The 24,820-nt window shown below is 40.4% G+C and overlaps 2 protein-coding genes and 1 non-coding gene across 7 annotated transcripts in view; 1 reads left to right on the plus strand and 2 right to left on the minus strand.

Annotated features, from left to right (window-relative positions):
- Positions 1–1,019: 1,019 nt before the first annotated feature.
- On the minus strand, positions 1,020–23,206 carry GSKIP (GSK3B interacting protein). 3 transcript variants are annotated; one of them, XM_058429857.1, is made up of 5 exons: positions 22,761–22,913; positions 21,412–21,964; positions 6,966–7,066; positions 4,249–4,507; positions 1,020–1,265 (listed from the first exon to the last, which is right to left on the minus strand). In XM_058429857.1, exons 4-5 carry the CDS (start codon positions 4,504–4,506, stop codon positions 1,104–1,106), a joined length of 420 nt encoding a protein of 139 aa, XP_058285840.1. In that variant the 5' UTR covers position 4,507; positions 6,966–7,066; positions 21,412–21,964; positions 22,761–22,913; the 3' UTR covers positions 1,020–1,103. The 3 variants fall into 3 exon arrangements, with proteins under 3 accessions (XP_058285840.1, XP_032036106.1, XP_058285841.1); XM_032180215.2 differs by lacking the exons at positions 21,412–21,964; positions 22,761–22,913 and adding an exon at positions 23,118–23,206; XM_058429858.1 differs by lacking the exon at positions 21,412–21,964 and having other exon boundaries at positions 22,761–22,912.
- LOC116456498 (U2 spliceosomal RNA) lies at positions 1,952–2,143 on the minus strand. Its single transcript, XR_004244718.1, has one exon. It is a non-coding gene; the product is annotated as a U2 spliceosomal RNA (small nuclear RNA).
- Positions 23,207–23,302: 96 nt separating the features above from the next.
- The window catches only part of ATG2B (autophagy related 2B), an 84,193-nt gene continuing 82,675 nt past the window's right edge, over positions 23,303–24,820 (plus strand). For all 3 annotated transcript variants that reach the window (XR_009210229.1, XM_032179519.2, XM_058429451.1), the window contains exon 1: positions 23,303–23,872. Coding sequence is in view for 2 of the 3 variants with exons in the window: in XM_032179519.2 (XP_032035410.1) it covers positions 23,711–23,872 (162 nt within the window). In the remaining variant the exon portion in view is untranslated. The remainder of the gene's footprint in view (positions 23,873–24,820) is intronic.

The raw sequence follows: 24,820 nt of genomic DNA on the forward strand, positions 1-24,820 counted from the left end.
AAATTTATAAATATCAGTACCTGTAATAAAATATAAAATACTGACTATCCCTTTTTCAAATATTAAATCTCTGAATGCTTCATTCATCCTTTGGTTTCAAACCCATACAATGCACTCATATTACATTGTAGATTTCGAATGGAGACAGAACACTGTACATCTGTTGGGGAAGGTGGGGTGCTGTGGGAATACCAAAGCACTACATCATAGAAAGTAAACGTTGAAGCAAAAATACTTTCTGAATATATACTGTACATTATGTAAACACACATTCAGAATAAGAATCAACACAGGCCAAAATATTGTTTTCTAGGAAACCAGAATCTTCTTTCTTTTAAATCACACACTGAAGATGCTTTTTGTTAAGAAAAAGAATGAAGTCTGTTCCTGTATTTGCTTATGTGCTTAGATATCTTGGAAATGAGTAATTATTACATTCATTTGCTAACGGTTTCTCCTCTGCTTAGTTGGCTGGCTGTTGCAAACACGGAATACAGAACTATTTCAGTCCCTGTTTTTCATTTAATACTAGTTAAGTAATATATAATTAATTCATCTTTATTAATCCATTATTAGTAATATAAATAGATTAAGTGAAGCAGTGAATTTCAAAATTTGTGCAGGGGAAACTAGTTGATAATTTGTTTCCAATAAGGCTAGTAGCAATTAATTACTACAAAGTTTGTCCAAGCTAGTATTGAACCCCTGATTTAGCAGGCTGAATCAAAGTGTATAGTTAGGTACTTCTAATTCCTCTATTACTGTGCAAATCTAGAATTTCCTATGTAGAAGACAGTGCTGGCAGCATCAAAGCCCTGTAATAGTATGAAATACTGATTAGGATTTGAAATGAAGAGATATTATATGAAGACATGTGAATGTCTTAATGATGGTATCATAGCAACGGCCTCAGAACTCCCTTACTGAAACAGAAACTAAGACAAATCATTATTCAATAATCTTCTGAGCCAAAAGCCTAAGTTGGAAGCAAGTGATAAAAATGCAAAACCAAAGATGCATTTTCTATGACCATATGCAAGAATTTTAAGCTTTATATCAACATTCTGTACCAGCACCGGCCCCTCTGAAAGGAAAAAGTGTAGTCATGACTGTCCATCCCTTTTCAAAGCTTCCAGTCTTTGAAGCAGTGCGTTTCCAAATGCTTCTCGGTAGGCGGGGCTGAGTGTATCCAACAAGGAGTAGACTGTTTCATGGTAGGGAGTCTGTAAATGATCATCCACCTGGTCAAAAGCATAGCCTACCACCTACAAGAGACATGCAACAGTGAATTCATTAGTTTTCATGTTGGTACAGAAAGCAAAATCCAAGTGTTTACATGAGTAATCATCCTTTCAAAAAAATAAATTTTTTTTTTTCCTAGCCACTAGACCACCAGATACACGGGTAACTGAGTGAAACTATTTCTCAAAGTCAGAGTATGCACATTTTAAATACAACCTTTAATACTTCAGCAACTTATAACACAGAAACACCACTAAAATGTTCCCTATAGAATTTTCAAAATTTAAAAGGTTTTACTTAGAAGCTCAAGGAAATGCAGAGAAAGAATTTGAAAAGCTACACAAAAACGGTATTTCATTTTCATATTCTAAAACATGCATCTATTATTTACCCCATTTAATTCCACATATATTGAGGGTCCACTATATTAAGTACTATAATAGGTAATATATCATTAGTTCATATTTTTATCATTATTTTCACTCCTTTTATAAACAATTCTAGAAATTATTCCTAATTTAGTTTTAATATTAGTTGTTAATTTTAATAACTGTCTTATTAATAATTAGTTTATTAGTTTTAATAACTGTTTAGCTTTATTATTAGTAATCTGAAAGGCCACTTTCACCTAACATATTTCTTATCTGACAGGGAATAAATGCTCAACTCTGAGATAAAAGAGAATGTTAATGTGTTTCTTTTTTCTTGGTAGGGGTACACTATTTCTGGATGTATTTGCAATACCAGGTCGATGTGTGAAGTGAACGGAGCAAGAGCCTATTCTATCTCCCTGCTCCAAAAATCCATTTAATATATTGTCCTTGGATAGAGGACATAACAGATATTAAACTGATAAGAAGGGATACTCCAACTGATCTTAGGCAAAAGGCTGAGAGGTGTTTTTGTTTTTTTTTTCCTGTGAACACAGCTACAGCTTTTCTTTTTGACAAGACTATAAGGTATATCATGGTTCACCAGCACAATATAGGGCAAAATTAATTTAGTTTTTGCTGACTGAAGTTTGTAAATTCCCTATATAAATCCTAAATTTTTATGACATCTATTTAAGCCATAGGAGGTGAAAGTTTATGTTAGAAATAGAAGCTGGGTTTTTTTTTTTTTTTTTTTTAATGAAAAGCAGAGGCAGACACCTCAGGAAAATGAATCACACCTCTTCAGATCCATGCTCGATTACTGCACTCTCTACAGTGGAGTACAGTTCAGTTTGCCTTCTTCCTCTTCTCCCTGCGAGACTGTGATCTTCCTGGTGGACAGGGATCATGTCTTACTCATGGTTTGATTTTCAGTTGCTGACACAGCAATGTTAACTGAATCAGACTGAAAAACAACTATTTGAGCACCTACTACATGTCAGGTTTTACAAATGGTTCAGATCTTTCTGTATCATACAGTCATATAATCATTCCCCAAATCGTTCTAAGTTTTTCTAAATCTCCAAGTTATAGATTAAGAAGCAGGAACTCTCTCAGGAGTAGACAGACTCACCCAAGATCATTTAAATTCACATTTAAGACTGCTGACTCTCTGATCAGACTCCTTCTACCTCTCCACAGCCAACTTAGAATTAACCAACAAAAGACAGAATTAGCTTACTAGTTCTGTCATTTATCTCTGCTTCTGATTTAAGATTCATCTCTAAATACTCTGAGCTTTTAGTACAAATTTAAGGATGTGAAAAGAAGTGCACAAAAATTAGTTAATTCAGGTACTATGCTTAAAGCTAAGCAGCTATCTTTGCAGCAGCTGTGAGGGAACTGAGGGTAGCACAGATGCTGGCCTTGCAATTTGCTCCATCAAGGAATATACAGTATACATGATTCATCCTCAGCAAACTGAATCCAGTGAAGTAAAGAGATGTTTATGTACTTAATATCATGTGACATTCTTACTTGCTTAGGCAGGCCTTGCTCACCACCTTATGATAATGTACAATTACTTTGAACAAATATAGAAACACAGAAATGTATGACATTTTCTAAGACTGAAGATTCACTGATTAGTAAGGTTAAACCTAGATTTTAGATTTTCTAATGTCTATCCCTTTGTTCAGTAGGTCAAAGATTTTATAATAGTTTTTTTTAAATTTATTTTTAAAAACAGGGTCTGTGTACCCATGCTGGAGTATAGTGGCCCAATCCTAGCTCACTGCAACCTCGAACTCATGGGCCCCCTCCTAAGCCTCCCAGGTAGCTGGATTACAGGCAAGTGCTGCCATGTTGGGTTAATTAACAAAAAATATATTGTAGAAACACGGTCTTGCTACGTTGCCCAGGCTGGTCTTGAACTCCTGGCCTAAAATGATCCTACCAGCTTGGCCTCCCTAAGTGCTGGGATTACAGGTAAGAGCCCGCAGTTCTGGCCTGCAGTTTTTTTCTTTTTTAATTAAAAGTTGCTCTCAGGTGATGTTTTCTACTATTCAAAACTCATGATTTTGGTTTAAAGAATGGAAAGGTTAATCTGCCTAGGAAAGCTCTCAAAATAAAGAGATACTCATAATAAAGGGTTAATGGGACACTCTTGGAAATCTGGGGGCGGAATGTTCTGCTCTGATTTATTTCTGATCGAAGAGTTGGAAAACAGTGTTGTCAAGTATGTTATTTTAACAGAAGAGACATTTTCAAGAGGTTGACGAAAATCTTTTCAACACAGTGACTGCAAAACCCTTTCAATGCAAAGAATGTATATATAATTTTGGTGAACACATTTAGCTATAGATGAGAAATAAATTAGTTTTGGGGGTCATGATTAAAACAAAGTCACGCCCTGCAAATCAAATGTTTTTCAAAAAAATTCTGTTTCCCCATATCGATCAAAAGCCTTTAAAATTAATAAAAATTTCTAGGTTAAAAGTTTTTCTTAAAAAAATTTGGAAGCTACTGAATATCCAGTTCTCTTTTAACACTCTTCCCCTCCCCACTACCCCTCTTTTTGATAAAGTGGTAAAGACATAAATAATTTTTTTTTCTAAAAAGAAAAGTGAGTTACCTTGAGCCCTGCTTCAGTGAGTTCTAGGCAATATCTGTTTCTTTCCTTTGTTTCCACATTGATATAGGCCACATCATCCGCACACCGCAGGCTTTTCGAGACAAACATGTTGTTAACAGCAAAGAGAACATCATTTACAACTGCTTCAGCTTCTAGCCTCATGTCTTTCATGTCAGTTCCTTCAAAACCATTAAGCTCTGAACCTTCTTCAAATCCTGACATACTGCTTAGCTCCATGGGATTACAGTCTGTTTCCATTCTGTAAAAAAAAAAAAGCAGTTATAAAATGTGTTTATAGAAAGACATTCAAACTACATTTGATTAAAATTAGCTATGTCTTACAATTGCTACTTAGTACAAAACACTAGCTAACAATTTTTAGGAAAAATACTATCTAAAAACATTTCTAGTGGTTTTTCACAGCAAAATCACAGACACCCACAGATTTTCAAAAAAAGAATCTCCCTTCTCCACTTACCCTCAACAGGTCAATTTCCATATTGATAAGCATTTAGAATATTGTGTTTTTTAGCTATTTTGAATAATGCCTCAGTAGCAATCCTAGTACATATTTTTAAATGTATAATTATTTCTCTAGGACAGATATTTAGGAGTGAAATTGCTGAGTCAAAGGACATACTTATTTTAACTTAATAGATACTGTCAATTTACCTTTCAAAAAAAGAGTATGACTTATACTTTACCAATAGAATATGAGGGACTGTACTCTTTTTCACCTCTTCCCAATTCTTCTAAATTTTTGCCAATTTAAGAGGCAAAGAATGATAGCTCATTGTTGTAATATGTATTTCCTTGAGTAAACATCCATTTGGATGTTTAAAGGATATTTTTAGTTCTAAGATCATACAGTTGCAATAAGCAGAAATGGAAAGAAATCTAAATTGCATGAAATCAGAGTGCAAGTCTTTACCTACCACAGTATACTACCTCTCAGTAGTTCCTTTTATGACTTCTGGATTGGGGTTCTGCTCTACACCTTCCCCATCCCATGATTACATTTTAAAAATCCCCTAAATTCTCGTTGTATTTGAATTTAACTCATCCATCTGGAATTTATTTTGCATAACTTTATTTTCCAAATGGATAGCCAACTGTACCAATATCATTTACTGAATAACTCATCTTTTCACCACTAATTTGAACTGACTCAAATGTTATATTTTGAAAAATATTATCTCTAATTTCTCATGCTAACTTGATCCAATATTACTGCCAGGCTGCTGTGTGGTTTTAGCTTTTCTTCTGTGACTGGGGTTAAAAAAGATCTTCCTGGCTATATGTATTGTTAAAATTTGAAACGTATGAATGAGAAAAGTTAATGAATGTGCAAGTGCTTTGGAATGCACAAAAGGCTTTACAGAACAAGTTATGGTGAGCTATTGTGCTTTCTTTTTGCTTGGTAGGTTTTAAAAGTAAAGTTTCACTTCTCTGATATGGATTAAGCATCTGCTGTCGTGAATGAAGCGTTAACTCTTCACTCACGTATTCAATCAACATTCATTTCCTATCTTGACTGTGGTCAAGGTCTAGTCCCACCCCCTCAGCACACCGGAGTTAGATTAGACTGGTAATAAACTCATCGTATTTTAAGAGACAAGGTCTCACCACGTTGCCCAGGCTGGCGGGCAGTGGTTATTCACAGGTGTGATCACTGTGCACTATAGCCTAGAACTCCTGAGCTCAAGCCATCCTACTACCTCAGCCGCCTGAGTAGTTGAGACTACAGGCTCAAGCCACCACACCTGGCCCTTAAATGCATTTTTAGGAGTCTCAATTTTTTTCTGACAATATGGACAATTTTTATGGGCATTTATTTAAACCACTGATCTGGTACATTGCACAATCCATCACTATTTCCAAGTTATGCTCTATTTGTGTAATATTCAAAACCCTTCAAGATAGTGACATTCAAAATCCTTTAAGCTAGTCATTAGAATTACCTGTAGAGCTTATAAAATTACAGATACATTTTCCTCACTGCAGAAAAACAAAATCAAAATCTCTGGAAGACGAGTTATTTTTTTCAGAGCTCCTGAGTGATTTTGCTGTGCAGCCACTGCTCTAAATTACCAGCAAAAATCTTAAGAAGCTGGAATTCCTACAGCTGAATGTCATCTGCACATTACAAAAGTCAGAACTACTTGCTGAATGCAATTTATAATAACGTATGTAAAGCTATCTCAAAAAATTACATAGCAAATGTAGAATGTATTCCTCCAATCTCATTTCAATTAATAATATGTTTTAAAGACTCTTTATCTTGTCTCTCATAGCACTTTACAGAATTAGTCACTCGCTACAAACAACAGAAGTTAATTATAAAATTACCAATTATTGCTGGAGCAATCTGTCGGGTAACTGAAAGCTCAAATTGACTTCTTATATTGGAAAAAAAATTTGGCTTTCCAGATTTTACCTTATTCCAAAAATAATCAGTATACTGCTTAAGATATTTGGTCTTATATATACAAAATGAGCCCTTTCTTTTTTACATAGTTTTGAAGAGTTAGAAATGACTACTATAAATCTCTTGACATCATGAATATCAAATATCTTAATTTTGCTTAAGTTATCAAGTACTTCAATTAGAGATGTCAGAAATGATGATCATTACATAAAAAGATGTTTATATGAGAAAGTTTTACATTTATAAAGCTTTTTTTTAAAGCAAGAGTGTAATTCATTGCAATTAGGACCTTGATGATGCAGAAAGATCAAGAATCCAATACTTGAAGGGAAGAAATCCTCACAGGTCAGTGAAGTAGGTCACCAAACAGTTGTGATAATTAGCACCGAGCTGCAAAAAAGAGGAAGACACCTTTCCTAAGACTGAACTTTTAAGACACTTTCCCTGAAATGTCTTTGAATAAAATACAATTTAGAACTTTTGATGATACATATAAATTAATGGGGCATTACATAAATAACATTTTTAGCTATTATTTTAAGGTATGACTACAACTTGTTTTGTGTTGGTTGAAACAGGTTCTTGATCATTTACCAATATCCTCTTCCCTGCCTACAACCACCCATATTTTCCAAGGGCAACCATAATGCTCCCTTTCCGTGCTAAGCAAAGTAACCAAGCAATTTGGCTGAGATTGACTCCAATCCCCAGATACAGACTCTTCCAAACTAATTAATACATGAAATTCTTCCTGGTCACTTTATTTTTTTGAGACAGAGTCTCACTCTGTTGCCCAGGCTGGAGTGCAGTGACGTGATCTTGGCTCACTGCAACATCCGCCTTCCGGGTTCAAGCGATTCTCCCGCCTCAGCCTCCCGAGTAGCTGGGATTACAGGCCCGGCTAATTTTTGTATTTTTAGTCAAGACAAGGTTTCACCATGTTGGCCAGGCTTGTCTTGAACTCTTGACCTCAAGCAATCCGCCTGCCTCAGCCTCCCAAAGTGCTGGGATTACAGGCATGAGCCACTGCGCCTGGCCTTCTTGGTCACTTTAATCAGAATAGTTCAGTCACAGCACACAGCTCAAGCTGTTCCAAGTAGCCATGTTGAGATGGGGCCACTAGCCCAAACATGATGCTGACAACAGAAAAAAACAGAGCCAAGAGATTCACAGAGAAATGTGGCCAGAGCCCATGCTGGTTTCCCAGGATTTGCACTTTCCAGTTATCGGAGCCAACAAATTCCTATTATCTTATGGGCAACAGAAAGCATTCTATTGGATTTAGGAGTCTACCCATAATGAAAGGCAGTGATTGATTTAGCTCTACAACAGCCCTATGAAGGTAAAAAAGTTTAGAAAATGGAGCTCAGATGATGATGATGAATATTTTTGTGCCTGCCATGTAGAAAGTGCTTAATAAAAGCTTTGTAGAATCTGGATATCAATTAGTTTCCTACTGCTACTATAATAAATTACCAAATTAGTGGCTTCAAATAGCACACACTTATTCTTTTACAGTTCTGGAGATGACAAGTTTAAAAGCAAGATGTCAGCAGGTCTGTATTCCTTCTAGAGGCTTCAGGAAGGAATCTGTTTCCTTACCTTTTCTAACTTCTAGAGGCCATCTGAATTCCTCAGCTTATGGTACCTTCCTCAATCTCTAGCATATATAAAAACATTCAAATGACTTTTCTGCTCTTCCTTTTTTTTTTTTTTTTGGAGAGTTATTTATTTACGAGGCAGGATCTTGCTGTCACCCAGGCCATAGTGCAGCGGCACAATCTCAGGCTCAAATGATCCTCCCACCTCAACCTCCCAAGTAGTTGGGACTACAGGTGGGCGCCATCAGGCCTGGGTGATTCTATTTTTTGGAGAGGCAAGGTCTTCCTATGTTTACCCAGGCTAGTCTTGAACTCCTGGGATCCGGCAATCCTCCTGCCTTGGTCTCCCACAATGCTGGGATTACAGGTGTGAGCCACTGCGCTTGGCCATCATTTATTTTCAGTGAACACATTTGATGGGCAACATAAGGTGCTAGGCAGTTTACATGCTTCTCTTAAAAGGAAGCCTAGAGTACTTGCCAAGCCCATTGCCTTCTCTGGAAAGGTTTCTGAATCATAGGTTTCATGCTTTGTATTTTAATTCCAGCATCATCATAGCAACATGTACTGGGGATGGGTATTTCAATTAAAGGCACTATCTCAAGGTTGGCAAGGGGTTTATTTATGTCCCAAGTCAAGAGCTTTGTCCAACTACTTCCGGATGGTGGTCTAGCTAATCAGATGCTCTCTCAAGGAGTTTGAAAAGAGCCAAAAACCATGAAGTCAGTTAGCTGGTGATGACAGGAGTTACAGAGGCAGAGCAGTGAGCAGCTAGGTTGTCCTGTTGACGGACACTTGAGAAGCAGCTTCCACACTTTGGATTATGTACCCCAGAAGGTAAAAATATTTTGAGCAGACACCTTATTATAAGCATTTATATAAATATTCTACCACAATTAAAATATTTACAACATATAAATATACATTTAAACAGAAGGTAAAGATGCAATAGATGTATTTTCTGCTCAATGGATTATCTGTGTACCTGACTAGAAGCCTATACCATTGAGGATGAGAAAATACACGCCCATTTCAGTGAAGGAACAACCACTAGAACTACTATTGACACTTTAGAACTGCCATCAGGTTACCAGAATGGTTGACTCATCAATGTGAATCCTGTAGAAATCTTTGCTTTCCCTTTTTGCACACAAAACATGTAAGAAATTCTAGATGAATGGAACTTTCTGTGATGATGGAAATGTTCTTTATTGTTGCCCTCCAATACAGCAGCTAATAGCCATCTGAAGTTTGGCTACTGTGATGGAGAAATTGAATTAAAAATTTATTTAATTTTGGTTCATTTAAATTTAAATAGCTAGTGGCCGCTGTATCAGATGGCACAGGTCTAGACCTCTGTGAAAACTTGCAGATAATGCAATAAGCAGAGTTTATACTAAGGTTGAAAAATCTCAGATGTAAAGGCACTGAATCAAACTTTATAAATGAGTAGCAAAATTTGGAACTTGAGATATAATTGAATCCTAATTACTGTATGTAAAGGAATCAATCATCATTGTTTCAAATAGTAAAAACTAATGAATCATTATCCTATGTTTTATAATCTTGTCTACTTGGATTCTAAGTTTATTAATCAAATACCATAATCCACTCTGTACCTACATATCTTTTTTTTTAAAGCACTAGAATACTAATAAAAGATGTCTACTGGTAGCTTGCAGTCTAATTTGGGAAAGAAGACAGGCATATGAAATATTTGCACAAATATTAATGCCATACACACACATCATAATTATTCTCCCCAAATGTACTTAATTGTGAGTGGCAGATAATTATAGAAAACAATGATATGTCTTGGTCCTACTACAAACTCTATCACTAAACTTGTATGAACCTGAGTGGGCCACATAATCTCATTGGTCTTACGGAGTTCTCATCTACAAAATAAGGTAAATAGGCAGAAAATTCGTTACTGTTCTAAGAGCTTTGACATTCTATAATCTATGACGTAATGGTTAGTTATGATGGGGCTTGACTAAGGGTACAGGTCAGTCAAAATTGGTCTGGGATGAGCATGATAAAGAGTTATAAATAAGCAAAAAGGTCTTAAGAGTTGTGAAAAATTCTGCGTAGGGAACAAGGCATAAGCAAAGGTCAGCACAGGGTGTGGCAGGAACTAGTCGGGCTAAAATACAAGGATATGCAGGGATGGCCCAATTTGACAGCATGCTGACACCTAGAGAGAGGAATTTGATTTTGATATAATAGGCTGTTTTAAGGTCTTGGGAATGGAAATACAAATATCTTTATTTAATATGGGTTTCTTACTGGCAGTATGTAGTGTGGTCCTGCTTTTTTATCCATCTGGCAACCTGTCTTTTAATTGGGGTGTGCTATTAGTATGAATACTTGTCCCCTCCAAAACTCATGTTGAAATTCAATTTCCAATGCAACGTGGCAGCACCAAAAAGTGAAGCCTTAAGAGGTGACTGGGTCATGAGTGCTCTACCCAAAGAGTGGATTAATCCATTTATGGATTAACAGTTTAATAGGTTATCATGCAAGTAGAACTGGTGGCTCTGTAAGAAGAGCGGGAAAGATGTGAGCCAGCACATTCAGCCCCCTCGCCATGTGATGCCCTGTGCCACCTCAGGACTCTGCAGAGTCCCCACCAGCAAGAAGGCCCTCTCCAAATGTGGCCCCTCTACCTTGGACTTCTCAGACTCCATTACTATAAGAAATAAATTTCTTTTCTTTATAAATTTTCGAGTTTCAGGTATTCTGTTATAAGCAACCGAAAATGGACTAAGGGTGTTTAGACCAATACATTTAATTTGATTACTGTAATTATTGATATAGTTGAATTTGCTATCTTGCTATTTGTTTTCTTTTAGTCCCATCTGTACTTTACTCCCTTTTCCTTATTTTCCTCCTTGCTTTTGAATTAATCACTTTTTAGGATTCTATTTTATATCTTTTGGTTCTTATTAACTATGTTTTTTGTTGTATGTTTTTGGTGGTTGCTTTAAAGCTTATAGTATGCATCTTTATCACAATGTACCTCCAATCAATACTATACTACTTCATGTATACGAACTTTACAAAACACTACTATATAGCATTTGCTATTTTTGTCACATATTTTACTTCTACATAAATTATAAACTTCATCATAATGTTATTGTTCTTGCTTTAAACAGTCAATTATTTTTCAGAGATTTAGGTAATAAGTATTTTATATGTAACTATATAATTACCATTTTTGTGCTCCTTCATTTGTACTGATCTATATCTACATGTATTATCTGTATCATTTTCCTTCTACCTGAATAACTTCTTTCAACATTTCCTGTAGTGTAGGTCTGCTGTTGATGAATCCTTTCATCTTTCCTATGTCTGAACTAGTCTCCCTTTCACCTTCATTTGTGAAAGATGTTTTTGCTGGGTAGAGAATCCTAGGCTGACAGTTTTTTTTTCTTTCAAGTCTTTAAATATGTTTCTTGGATGCAGTAGCATACACCTGCAGTCCCGGCTATTTGGGAGTCTAAGGTGGAAGAACTGCTTGAGCTCAGTTCATGACCAGCCTGGGCAAAATAATAAGAGCCTGTGTCTCTAAAATAAAAAAATTAAAAAGATGTTTCTTGACTATCACACATTGCTTGTCTTGTTTCCCATGAGACATTTGATGTCACTGTTAATCTTTGTTCCTCTTGGTGTAGTTTTTTCATGCTTCTTTTCCTTAGGTTTCATTGAGATTCTGAGATCTGTAGGTTTATAGTTTTCAACAAATTTGGAAAATTTCTGGCCATTATTTCTTCAAACACTTATGTGTCCCTACCCTCTTTGGGGACTCTAATTTTATGTATATTAGTCCAAGTGAAGGTGTCCTATTCCTCACTGCTGTATTTTTTTCACTGTTTCATTTTGAACTGTTTATTGATACGTCTTCAAGTTTGTTAATCTTTTCTTCAGTATCTATTCTATTTGTCTTTTAATCTTTTAAACACATTTTCCGTGTCTTTGCTTAATCAATCTTTTTTCTAGCTTTTTGAACATATAAAATACAGCAGTAATAAGTGTTGTAATGTCCTGCCTACTAATTTCAAGTATTATTTCTGGGTTACCCTCAACGGACAGATTTTTCTTCTCAATTATAGGTTATATTCTGCTGCTCTGCATGCCTGGTCATTTCTGACTGGATGCCAGACATTGTGAATGTGGTGCTGAATGTTTTTATATTATTTTAAATATTACTGAATTCATTTGGTTAGATGCATGGTGAGAAAAAGTTTAAAAAGTAATAAATAAGGCCAGGTGCGGTGGCTCACGCTTGTAATCCCAGCACTTTGGGAGGCCGAGGCGGGCAGATCACGAGGTCAGGAGATCGAGACCACGGTGAAACCCCATCTCTACTAAAAATACAAAAAATTAGCCGGGCGTGGTGGCGGGCGCCTGTAGTCCCAGCTACTTGGAGAGGCTGAGGCAAGAGAATGGTGTGAACCCGGGAGGCGGAGCTAGCAGTGAGCTGAGATCGCGCCACTGCACTCCAGCCTGGGTGACAGAGCAAGACTCTGTCTCAAAAAAAAAAAAAAAAAAAAGAAAGTAATAAATATTGTTGAGCACTGTCCTGGGAAGTAGTTATCTGGAAACAGCTTGATCTTTCTGGGTCTTGCTTTTAGACAAGATCTGCATTTAATCTCTAGTTAATTCTGTCCCATTACAGAGGCAAAACCTTTCTGAGTACTCTACCCAATGCCTTATGAATTACGAGGGTTTCTATTCTGTGTGATAAGAATGGGAATTATCCCTGGTCCTGCTTTAGCTCAGAAAATTGTTTCCTCTAATTCTTTTTTTTTTTTAATGGAAGAACAGAAATGATTATTAAACACATGAAAATACACTCGCAGTTAGAAATCATAGAAATAATTAAAATGAGGTAACATTTAACATCTTGCAGATCAGTAAAACATTTTCCTTTTTGAGTCTATGCATAAGAAATTTTCTAAATCAAGTATTATTGAGGATGCAGAACAGAGAACATTTAGACACTGAGTGGGAGTGTAAACTGGCACAACACTTTGGAAAATGATTTGATATTATCTAATAAAGATGAAGATCCAGCAATTTAGTCTCCAAAGAAATGAGGAGATGTATAATTTTCATATCACCTCTGCTTCAGAAAGTCCCAAACTGAGTATCCTTTTTTTTTTTTTTTTTGAGACAGAGTCTCGCTGTGTCACCCAGGCTGGAGTACAGTGGTGCTATCTCAGTTCACTGCAATCTGGGCCTCCTAGGTTCACGCCATTCTCCTGCCTCAGCCTCCTGAGTAGATGGGATTACAAGCGGCCACCACCATGCCTGGCTAATTTTTGTATTTTTAGTAGAGACGGGGTTTCATCATGTTGGTCAGGCTGGTCTCAAACTCTTGACCTCAAGTGATCCACCCACCTCAGCCTCCCAAGTGTTGGGATTACAGGTGTGAACCACAGCAACTGGCCCCTCCTCTCATTTTTTTGGTAGTTCTTTCCCCAGCCTAGGGCAGTGAACTCACAGCCATGAATTAGTATTCAGCTGCAGGCTGGAGGGAGACCCTTTGTATATCTTCACAGTCCTTGCTTTCTGTGAAACTATTTACTTTCTAGTTCTCTGTCCTAGCTGCCTTGGCCTTCTTGGGTTTCTAGCTCTATGTCCTCAATTCAGGGAGACCACCAGGCTTTACCTGGATTTTGCTTCCCAGTGCCATGCCTGGCTCTAGGCAATACAACAGGGCAACTGGCTCACCATATTTGTATGATGCTTCTCAGGGATCACCTATACTACTCTGAACCAACTTTTACCATCTTGCTGTTTGTTTCATAAATGAATTAAATGCATTTTGGCACATGCTCACCATATGTTTTATGAGATCCATGTTTTCAACTTAAAAATTTTTATTTTAACACTACTTTGAAGACTTTTAGTCCTCTAAAATTCAGCTCAGACAAACCTATTTCAGTATTGTGTATCTGCTCTCAAGATGGTCAATCAGTGTATCTTCCTGAACAGCATCTCTGCTTTGGTACTGCTGTACTTAAGCCTCATGGCAAATAATTTTTGTGTCTGTACTATTACAGACCCATGACGATGGGAGCCTGTGATATACACATCACCAGCACAGTGTCTGGCATAAAGTAGGACTTCATTGAATATTTCCTGAATGAATGAAACAGAGAAAATTCTAACTCTCTGCTTCTCAAGTATGATACTCGGCTCTGTGACAAGGCGTATACAAAGACTCAGGACAAACATGGCAGATATTTTTGGAAAATACACATCACTGTTACTATATCAATATTAGGAAATATTACACAACTGCCTAGAATTTTAATGAAAAAGTACAGAAATGTTTGGATGTCTCAGGCCATATCCTCTTCAGGTTATACTCCTATGTGTCTAGGGTTTCCTTTGCCTCTAAAAGGTACGTTCGAGTGAGGAATATTTGCATGAAAAATACATTTTAGAAGTATAGCCCTAACCCAAGGAATTAATTCAACGAGATGAAAATTTCAGGCACTGTGTCTGGCAGTATAAAGTTAACAAGCAGAGGCAGGAGCTGGTAAAAGGATACAAGGTTAGGGCTGAGTTAGGCCTTCTCTAAGTTTTTGCAGCTCTTTCCACTTCAGTTATGCTATTGCTCTTTGTTAAAAATTAATTGTTGATAGTTTTGGCTGGGTGTGGTGGCCCACACCTCTAATCCCAACACTTTGGGAGGCTGAGGCCGGTGGATCACTCGAGGTCAGGAGTTGCCACCAGTCTGGCCAAATGGCGAAACCCCATCTCTACTAAAAACAGAAAAAATTAGCTGGGCGTGGTGGCACGTGCCTATAATCCCAGCTACTGGGGAGGCTGAGGCGGGAGAATCTCTTGAACTCGAGAGGCAGAGGCTGCAGTGAGCTGAGATCGCGCCAGTGTACTCCAGCCTGGGTGACAGAGTGAGACTCTGTCTCAAAAAAAAAAAAAAAAGATTGTTGATAGTTTTAATTTTTTAATATTCTAATTTTTCTATGGTGAAAAGAAAATGATTACGTTTTCAATAAGAAAAAACAATTTAAAAATTGCAGCCTTTTGGAAAGTATAGGGTGTAGGAAGCAGAAATCTTTTTCCTAGGGAAGTCAGGTTATTATTCAGACACTTAACTGGTAGCATCAGTTACAAATAAAACAAGAGTTCTGAATTTATCTGCATTTCCAACAACTGTTTTGAAAGTAAAGATGAATAAAGTTTACTAATTATTATCAGCAAGATTTAGAATTTAGGCAAAGCTAAAACTCAATTTAACCTTTGTTCTCTGTAACACATAACATTTAATTTGTTTTCAATAGCTTACAGACATATATATTTGCTTTGAAATAAAACATTTTAATTCAGAATCATATGTAGTATCATAAACATAAAGTATTTGTAATTCAAGCAAGAACGGCTATTTTCCCATTTATACACTGGTTTATAAAATTATTCTGCACCCCATTTTCAGCAATAACACAGACATATTTATATTCTAGTAATTATAAATCTAGACAACAGAATTGTGCTTGTCTTAGTCTCTCTGTATTGCTGTAAAGAAATATGTGAGACTGGGTAATTTATACAGAGAAGAGGTTTATTTGGCTCATGGTTCCACAGGGTGTACACAAAGCACAGTGCCAGCATTTGCAATGGCCTCCAGCTGCTTGCACTCGTGGTGGAAGGGGAGCCAGTGTGTGAAGATCACACAGTGAGAAAGGGTGGAGGTGGAGGAGATAGACAGATAGGTAGCTAGGTAGATAGAGAGCAGGAGACCCAGGCTCTTTTCAACAACCAGTTCTGTCAGAAACTGAGAGTGAAAACTCACTCATTCCTGGGAGAAAGACACCGAGCCATTCATGACAGATCCACACCTCTCCCACCTCAAACTGGGTCCCCCACCCCACCCTGCCCCAATCCCCTGACCCAAACAGCTCTCACCACATCCCATCTCCAACAGTGGGGATCATATTTTGACAAGAGACTTGATGGGGCCAAACAAACCATATCCAAACCATAGCCTTCCACTCCTCGCTTCTCAAATCTGGTGTCCTTCTCACATTCAAAATACAACCATTCCATCCCAATAGTCCCCAAGTCTTAACTTGTTCTAGCACCAACTCAGAAGTCCAAATTCTTATCTGAGACTCAAGGTAAGTTCCTTACAGCTATAAGCTTGTGAAGTAAAAAACCAAGTTATTTACTTCCAAGATACAATGACGGAACAGTCATTGGATAAATGCTATTTTCCAAAGGGAGAAATTGGCCAAGAGAAAAGGCTAAGAGGCTCCATGAGAATCTGAAGCCCATCAGGGCAGACACTAAAGCTTCAAGTTCCAAAATCTCCTTTGAGCATGTCCTGCATCCTGGCACAGTGGTGTGAGAGGTGGGCTCCCAAGGCTTTGGGCAGTCTCATCCCTATGGCTCTGCTGGGTACATCTCATGTGGCTGCTCTCATGAGTTAGAGTCAAATGCCTGAGGCTTTTCCAGGATGAGGGTGCACGCTGCCAGTGGCTGTGCAATTCTGTGGTCCCCATGGCATCCCTGTTCCCACAGCTCTACTAGTCAATATCCCAGTGGAGGCTCTCCATTGGGGCTCCAACACCACATTTCTGCTTGGCAATGTCCTAGCAGAGTCTTTCTGTGACACCTAGGCCTTCTGATACATCCTCTAAAATCTAGGTGGAAGCTGCCAAGCCTCTGCCACTTTTGCATTCTGTGCCCTGAAGTCCTAACAACACATAGAAGCTGCAAAGACACACAGCTTGCAGCCTGAGCTGAGTACCTGGAGCCCTTTGAAACAGAACTGGAGCTGGAACAACCAGGATGCAGGGAGCAGCATTCCAAGGTGGCACAGGACAGGTGCGCCCACGGCTTTGACTGTGGAAACCATTCTTGTCTTCTAGGCTTCTGGACGTGTGATGAGAGGGACAGCCTAGGAGATTTCTGAAATGCCTTGAGGGCCTTTTCCCCATTGTCTTGGCTATTAGCACCTGGCTCCCTTTTGTCTGAACTAACTGGATTCTTCTCCTGAAAATGCTCTTTCCTTCTTTAACACAAGGCCAGGCTGCACATTTTCCCATATTTTTATGCTCTGCTTTCCTTTTAAATTCCAACTTTAGGTCATTCCTTTCCTCCCATATTTGATTGTAAGCTGTTAAAAGCAGCCACACCACCTCTTGAACCCTTTGCTGCTTAGACATTTCTTCTACCAGATACTCTAGGTCATCATCACTCAAGTTGGGCCTTCTACAAAGCCCTAGCGCATGGAGGCAATGCAGCCAAGTTCTTTGCTACAGTGTAACAAGGGTGATGTTTGCTCCAGTTCCCAATAAGATCCTCATTTCCATCTGAACTCTCCTCAGCATGGCCTTTACTGTCTATATTTCTATCAGCATTTTGGTCACAACCATTTAACCAATCTCTAAGAAGTTCCAAACATTCTTTCATCTTCCTGTTTTCTGAGCCCTTCAAGCTCTTTCAACCTCTGCCCATTACCCAGTTCTAAAGCTGCTTCCGCATTTTCAGATCTCTTTATATCAACACCCCACTCTCAGTACCAATTTTCTGCCTTAGATGCTTCCACTCATGACAGAAGGGGAGCTGGGATATGCAGATCACATGGTGAAGGAAGGAAGGAGGGAGGGAGGGGAAGTGAGAGAGAAAGAGGGAGTAGGGGAGAGGGAGGGAGACAGATTATATAGAGAGATACAGAGAGAAAGCCATTCATGAGGGATCCACCCCCATGATCCAAACACCTCCCACCTCCTTCACCTCTAACACTGGGGATCGAATTTCAACATGAGGCTTGGTGGGGCCAAACCACATCCAAACCATAGCAGTGCTTTTGTTGATTGAGGAGGGAACTCAGAAGAAAGAAATACACAGGGTTAATTTGAGTTTTTACGAACTGTAAATAAGCAGCAACACTGGCTGGGTGCTGTGGCTCATGCCTGTAATCCCAGCACTTTGGGAGGCCAAGGTGGGTGGATTGCTTGAGTCCAGGAGTTCGAGACCAGCATGGGCAACAAGGTGAAACCCTGTCTCTACAAAAAAATACAAAAATTAGTGGCACAAGTCTATAGTCCCAGCTACTTAGGGGCTGAGGTAGGAGGACTGGTTGAACCTGGGAGGTTGAGGCTACAATGAGCTATTGCGCCACTGCACTCCAGTCTGAGTGACAAAGTGAGACTCCGTCTCAAAAAAAAAAAAAAAAAAAAAGATTAGCAATACAACCTTGTAAACCTTTCCTTCGAAACCAGAAACTGTAAATGAGACTCTAGGAAAAGACACTCAAAAATGGAATGTAAGAAAAAAAAATCCAGGTATTACAGTTTCTTATTTCTATATAATCCTCTAGGAAATAAGTATTACTTGGCACTATATTTAAAGTACATTCTAACAAACATAAATCAGTATCTACAAAGACATAAAATAGAAAACCTCACTGCTTTCCATTTAAACTCCAAATTGGTTCTCTACCAGATCCTGAGCAATATTCTGTTTCTAGCAAAGTGACAAAAATTGGAATACTTGACAATTGCCATTATTTATTCTGGTAGATTGTATCACCTGATGTGAAGTTTCCATAAATGATTCCTTAAAACATCATACATAAATTATTTAGGAACCAGCTCTTTCTCCATAATTTTTGGGTGGTGTTCGGGTGTTTGTGTTTTTGGAGGATTCATAAAACTGGTTATTATGACACTGATTACTAAATCGTTTATTCTTTACTTCCTAATTTATTAGACTATTTTGTTTCATTACGAGTTCTGAGCATCAAAGAGCTTTGTCCTTGATGACAAACAAATGGGCAAAGACAGTCATATATACTTAGCCTGACAAACGAACAGTCCCAGAAAGATTTCAAGAAGATTACAGAGTGCAAATTTTCACTTTGAAAGTCTGACCTTTCAGGTGACATTGTTAACAGTCAGCTGAGGGCAGGACACAATATCTTAATCACGATTACCTTTATTTGTATCACACATTACAACCTGGTAAATCCTCTCAATATGAACAAGAGGCCAGGAAGGTGTGATGGTTAACAGGCTCTCAAGCAGACTGACTGGGGCTAGAATTTTAGCTTGGCCACTTAATTTACTCTGGGACTTGGAAAAAGATGTTTTAATCTTTCTCAGTTACACATTCCTCCTCTTTAAAATGATGTTAAAATAGCATCTACCTTTAAGTGATATTGAGAGAACTAAATGAATGAATACATGGAAAGTGCTTAGAACTGTGCTGGGCAAACAGCTGAAGAAATATAATCTATTATATTAAAAGTATTTAACATTATCTTTCAAGAAGAAAGCCTGGCCCTGAAGCTCAAGCCACGTGGCTCCAAGTTAGGTGCTCTTTACATTACGTGGGAGATTGGCTTGCCGCTGTGTTGTACAATTCCTCCAAGAGCCCTGAGGCATGGAGCCCTAACAGCGTATTCCTGTTACCTCAGGTGCAAGTCATAAAAAAAGGTCAAATACATCTCCTTGGCTTTTCTTTCATTTCCCATATTAACAGATTTCTCTGAAGGACGAGTATTTTGACATGACCTATTTAGCCTCTGGCATACAGCCTCTCACCTGTCACTTCAAACTTTTATATAATTCTTAATAAGCTGACAATATTCGGTTGGGTAATTATTTTCTTTTTTAAAATTTATTATTATTTTTTGAAATAAGGTCTTGCTCTGGCACCAAAGCTGGTTTCAAACTCCTGGTCTCAGGTGATCCTTCTGGCCTTGGCCTTCCAAAGTGCTGGGATTACAGGAGCACGTCACCACACCTGGCCAGGGTAATTATTTTCATCTTCCTCAATTAATGCAAGGTGTTAACATTTTGTAACAGGTACTTTGTCTTTGACAAAACACAAAAATGGCACTGTGATTTGGGATGAGTTTGTACCCTACTGTAGCCAAAGATATCATGACAGGTCCTAAACAACATTTATACTGAATTTCTCCTAGAAAGTATAAAGTTTACAAGGCAACACACAATACTCTGAATAGAGCATATTTGTTATTGCAAAACCTTCGCTTTAATTTTCCTTTCTGATATTTGAAATTGCAGGCACTCTACGGATAGCCGGAATGCAATTCTATATTGAAAAAGGAAACCACTTATTTAATAGCTGCTTAAAGAAGTCCAAATTGTATCTATTTGTCAGAAGTCTATTTCAAACCTTCCAAAGCCTATTCTAATTTCTTGCAAGATCCCACCTTTGATTTTTCATACCACCTTGCTTGTATTCCTTTTATGGTAAATATTAGAATTATTATTTACAAACATGTCTTATCTTCAAAATATATCCAGAATCCAACTGCTTCTAACTAATCATTTTCACTGCTACCGCTTTGGTCCAAACCACTGTCATCTTTTCCTTGGATTACGGCGATATCCTTCTAACTGGTTTTGTTGTTTTCACTCTGGCCCTCCCACTTCCACACCAGACTATTCTTAACACAGCAGTTAGCATGATCCCATAGAAACGTAGGCCATACTATGTCACTCCTCTCCTAAATCCACCTCACCCAGAGTAAAGGCCAAAGTTTTTTTTTTTGTTTTGTTTTTTTTTTTTTTTTTAAGATAGAGTCTCACTCTGTTGTCCAGGCTGGAGTGCAGTGGCACAATCTCGGCTCACTGCAACCTCTGCCTCCCGGGTTCAAGTGATTCTCCTGCCTCAGCCTCCCAAGTAGCTGGTATTACAGCTACATGCCACCACACCTGACTAATTTTTTATATATTTTTGGTAAAGACAGGGTTTCACCATGTTGGCCATGCTAGCCTTGAACTCCTGACCTCAAGTGATCCGCCCACCTCCGCCTCCCAAAGTGCTGGGATTACAGGAGTGAGCCACCGCGCCGGGCTCCAAAGTTCTTATCAACGGCCTAGGAGGCCTTACATGATGCGCTTCCTCTGTGCCTCCCCCAACTGCCCAGCTTCTACTTTTTCCTTCACTCACTCCTGATGTTCCCTAAACTCATCAAGCATTCTCCCGTGACAGGGTGTTGCACTTACTGTTCCCCTTGCGTGGAAAACAACTCTTCCAGGTATACATGTGCCTCACTTCCCAGCTTTCTCCAAGTTTCTGCTAAAATGTAATCTTATTAAATAAGAGAATTTCTCTTACCATCGCATATAAAAATGGCAAGTCCCTTCCCTCTTCCCCATCTCCACTCCCTTTACATTGCTTTCGTTTTTCCAACAGCCCTTATCATCACAAAGCATATTATTCACTCACTTATTGTGTTTCTCCTCCCTTCAATAAAATGTAAGTTCCAGGAAGGAAGACTTATCTGTTCACTGCTGTATCCCCAGTACCTAGAACAGTGCTTGGCACACAGAAGGCAATCAATAAATATTTACTGAATAAATGAACAAACTTCCACTTTATTATTATTATTTTTGAGAGAAAGGGTCTTGCTCTGTGGTTCAGGCTGGAGTGCAGTGGCATGATCGTAGCTAGTACGATCCTTTCTGATATTTGAAATTGCAGGCACTCTATGGATAGCCTCAATGCAATTCTGCAGCCTCAAACTCCTGGGCTCAAGCGATCCTTCGGCCTCAGCCTCCACAAGCAGGCACCACCATGCTTCCACTTTAGAACATACACTCCTTGAAGGTTCGGCCTGATTCTTGACACTGTTCACATCATCAACTGTGGTGACTTTCATTTAATGGACCTTAACAAATATTTTTGAATGAAGAGCAAGGGAATCTAAGTTACTGAGAATACTTGGGATAAGTCTACAAAGAATAAGGGAAATCAACAATCCAAGCAACTGCATAGAGTACCCCGGTTCTAAAACGAAAAGGTGGTTGTGGAAAGGGGAACCAGATGTTTCTCCATCTACCAATATTTTGGGCTGTATTTCCAAGGCATTCATGAAAGTTGCCGAGACAGTAAATATTTCACTCCTTAAACTGGTCGTCTTAATTCACTGTGATTAAACAGCTGTATGTTTCAGGACTCTGTTCAGGTTCGTGCCCTACTCATATCATTTAATCTTCCTAACAAATCCATGCACATAAGATTTTAATCCGCTCACACTCGGCAAAGGAGGCAACGTGGGCTCGGGGAGGGCAGTGGCCGCTCAAAGTGGCTGGGCGGCTAATAGGTGTCAGTGCCGGGATTCTAACCCAGGACATCTGGCTTCTGGGCCATCGAACACCCGCACCCAGGCCTTTCGAGGTTGACTTGACTTAACAGCCGGCTCCGCCTCTGCAGGAGTTACCTCCCAAAAGGCAGAAATACGATTGCGCAGACTGCCAGAACAGCCCAAGTTCTTCACCCAGGTTCCCGCGGGGTCAGGAGCCTTTAGCATTTCTCAAAGAATGCAGTTTTGCCCACAGATGCTTCGAAAATCCAAGTTTCCTAATTGTTGGTATGACACACCCAGGATTAAGCGAGCGTATGCGAGAAGCGCTCTGCAAACCGCCAGGCGAACGGCAACGAAGAAGCTGCCTCGGAAACAATACCTGAATGAGGCGGGGGCCGAAGAACTTGCTGACAATGGGCACCGGTCAATGCTCGGGTGCGGGCGCGGGTGCTCAAGAAGGGCTCCAGTCCTCCCAGCGGAGACGGCGGAGCCCCAAGTGTGCGTTTCCGGGGCGCCGAGGTCTGAGGGGGGCCGGGAGAGCCAGGCCAGCCAGACCGGCCCCCAGACCCCTCTTAACACGGGCGCGGGGCCCCTGCAGCCTGCCGCCCCTCTCGGCCCAGCCCGCTGCATGGCGTCGCGTCCCCATCCGGAAGGCCCGACTCCCCGCCGGCGCCCCGAGCCCCTAGCCCTTCTCGGGGGCCGCCCCTCGCCCGCAGCCACCCCGGCCGCCGCTCACCTGCGCGCCCGGCGACCTCTTCTTGCTCCCTCCGGAGGCGACTGGAGCCGACCGGCGGTGCCGCCCCCTCCCTCCCCGCCTTCGCCCGCCCCGCCCCCTCGGAGCCGGAACTGCTCCGGCCCCCGCCCTTCTGCCCGCCTTCCGCGGCTCCCAGTGTGGCGTCACTTCCGCCAGCGTCCGGCGGCGCGCCGGGAGTCTGGGTCTCACGAACGCGCCAGGAGCGTCCCTACAGCCGGGAACGCGCCTCGCGGATGACAACAAATTCGTCGCGCGGCGGCAGTGGAGGTGTCTGCCTTAGCCCCTGCCGCCTCCTTTCGCGCTCTCGTGCAGTCTCTCCGAGCCGGTTGGGACCCTCCTCGGAAGTCCCCTGGCCTGGGGCCAGGAGGACCCCTCTGCGTCTCGCCTCCGCCAGGCCCAGCGCGAGCGGCGCGGCGCCGGCGATGGGGTCTCCCTGAGGGACTCCCGGCGCCAAATAGGGATGGAGGGGCCGCCCCAGGCTTAGGCCCCGCCGCAGCCTGGAGCCGGAGTCGCTACCCGGAGGCCGGAGCCGCCGCCACCCGCAGCCGCAGTCAGCCCGGCTGCCAGCAGTCACCATGCCTTGGCCGTTTTCGGAGTCTATCAAGAAGAGGGCCTGCCGGTACCTCCTGCAGAGGTACCTGGGCCACTTTCTGCAGGAGAAGCTGAGCCTGGAGCAGCTCAGCCTGGACCTGTATCAAGGCACCGGGTCACTCGCCCAGGTCCCCTTGGACAAATGGGTAAGAGCTGCCGGCGGCGAGCTGGGCGGGGCTCGCTTCCCTCTTTAGGGCACTTTGAACCAGTGCCATCCAAGATTGGTGACAGTCGGTCCCTCCTTGGGAATTGTTTGGACCCGAGTGTGGCACGGCTCAGAGAAATGTGTTGAGTGTTGTTTAATCTGTTTCTAACAAGTTTGCTCTCCTAAATCACGTGTTCCGGAAACTTTAACAGATGTAATGGAATCTACACTATGGGAGTAATTGAGTCAGTGCTTTGGGGGTCTGTGAAGCAGGCTCAATAGGTTCGTGGGAGGAGGTGACCAGAACTGTCCCTTGGGAGGTGAGGGGCCGCAGGATTTTGTGGCAAACAAACCCTGCCTTGTGGGATGACATTCTGGAACGATTAAGGATGAAGAGGACCTTTGGATGTCAGAATCCCTAGTTATTTGTTTTGGGTTGGCTACTTGCGCACCATGTTTGCCTTGTTTGTCATCGTGCAGCGTTTGCCATCTGGAAGAAAGTTAGGTGAAGGCCTCCTGTGCCGGTTTGCCTGCTTTTGCTTGATTATATGTTTACAAGATAGATTTGTGTACCCAGCCTGTGAATGGTCGTCTGGCCCTAGTAGTGCTGTTGAGTTATGCCTCTTTGCTCCACGTGACAGATCGTAAAAGCAGGTGTTGTAAAAGCGCTGAAGCTGCAATTTTCAGACATTTTAAAACCTGCTTTCTACTAGTCATCTAGAGGCTGTGAGTTCACTCATTGCTATACAGGTGCTTCATCTGAATTTCAACTCATCATATGCAGTCGTACCTGCATTTGTGTGTTCAGTGCATAGTATTTTACTTAAAGTATATTCACTTTTGGGTTTGACAGGAGTAGAGTGACTTCTACCCTTTGTCCAACCCTTACTTCCTTAGCCACAGAAAATCTTAAATTATGGAAATACCTTATTATGACCCTTAAGTGAAT

Source organism: Hylobates moloch, unplaced genomic scaffold, assembly GCF_009828535.3.
Source record: "Hylobates moloch isolate HMO894 unplaced genomic scaffold, HMol_V3 SCAFFOLD_16, whole genome shotgun sequence".
Classification (NCBI taxonomy): Eukaryota; Metazoa; Chordata; class Mammalia; order Primates; family Hylobatidae; genus Hylobates; species Hylobates moloch.

Coding starts and splice junctions, on each gene's coding strand:
- GSKIP (XM_032180215.2), bottom strand. CDS start 4,506: ATGGAAACAGACTGTAATCCCATGGAGCTAAGCAGTATGTCAGGATTT. Junction 1,266..4,248: donor TCACTGAAGCAGGGCTCAAG/GTAACTCACTTT, acceptor TGTCTCTTGTAG/GTGGTAGGCTATGCTTTTGA.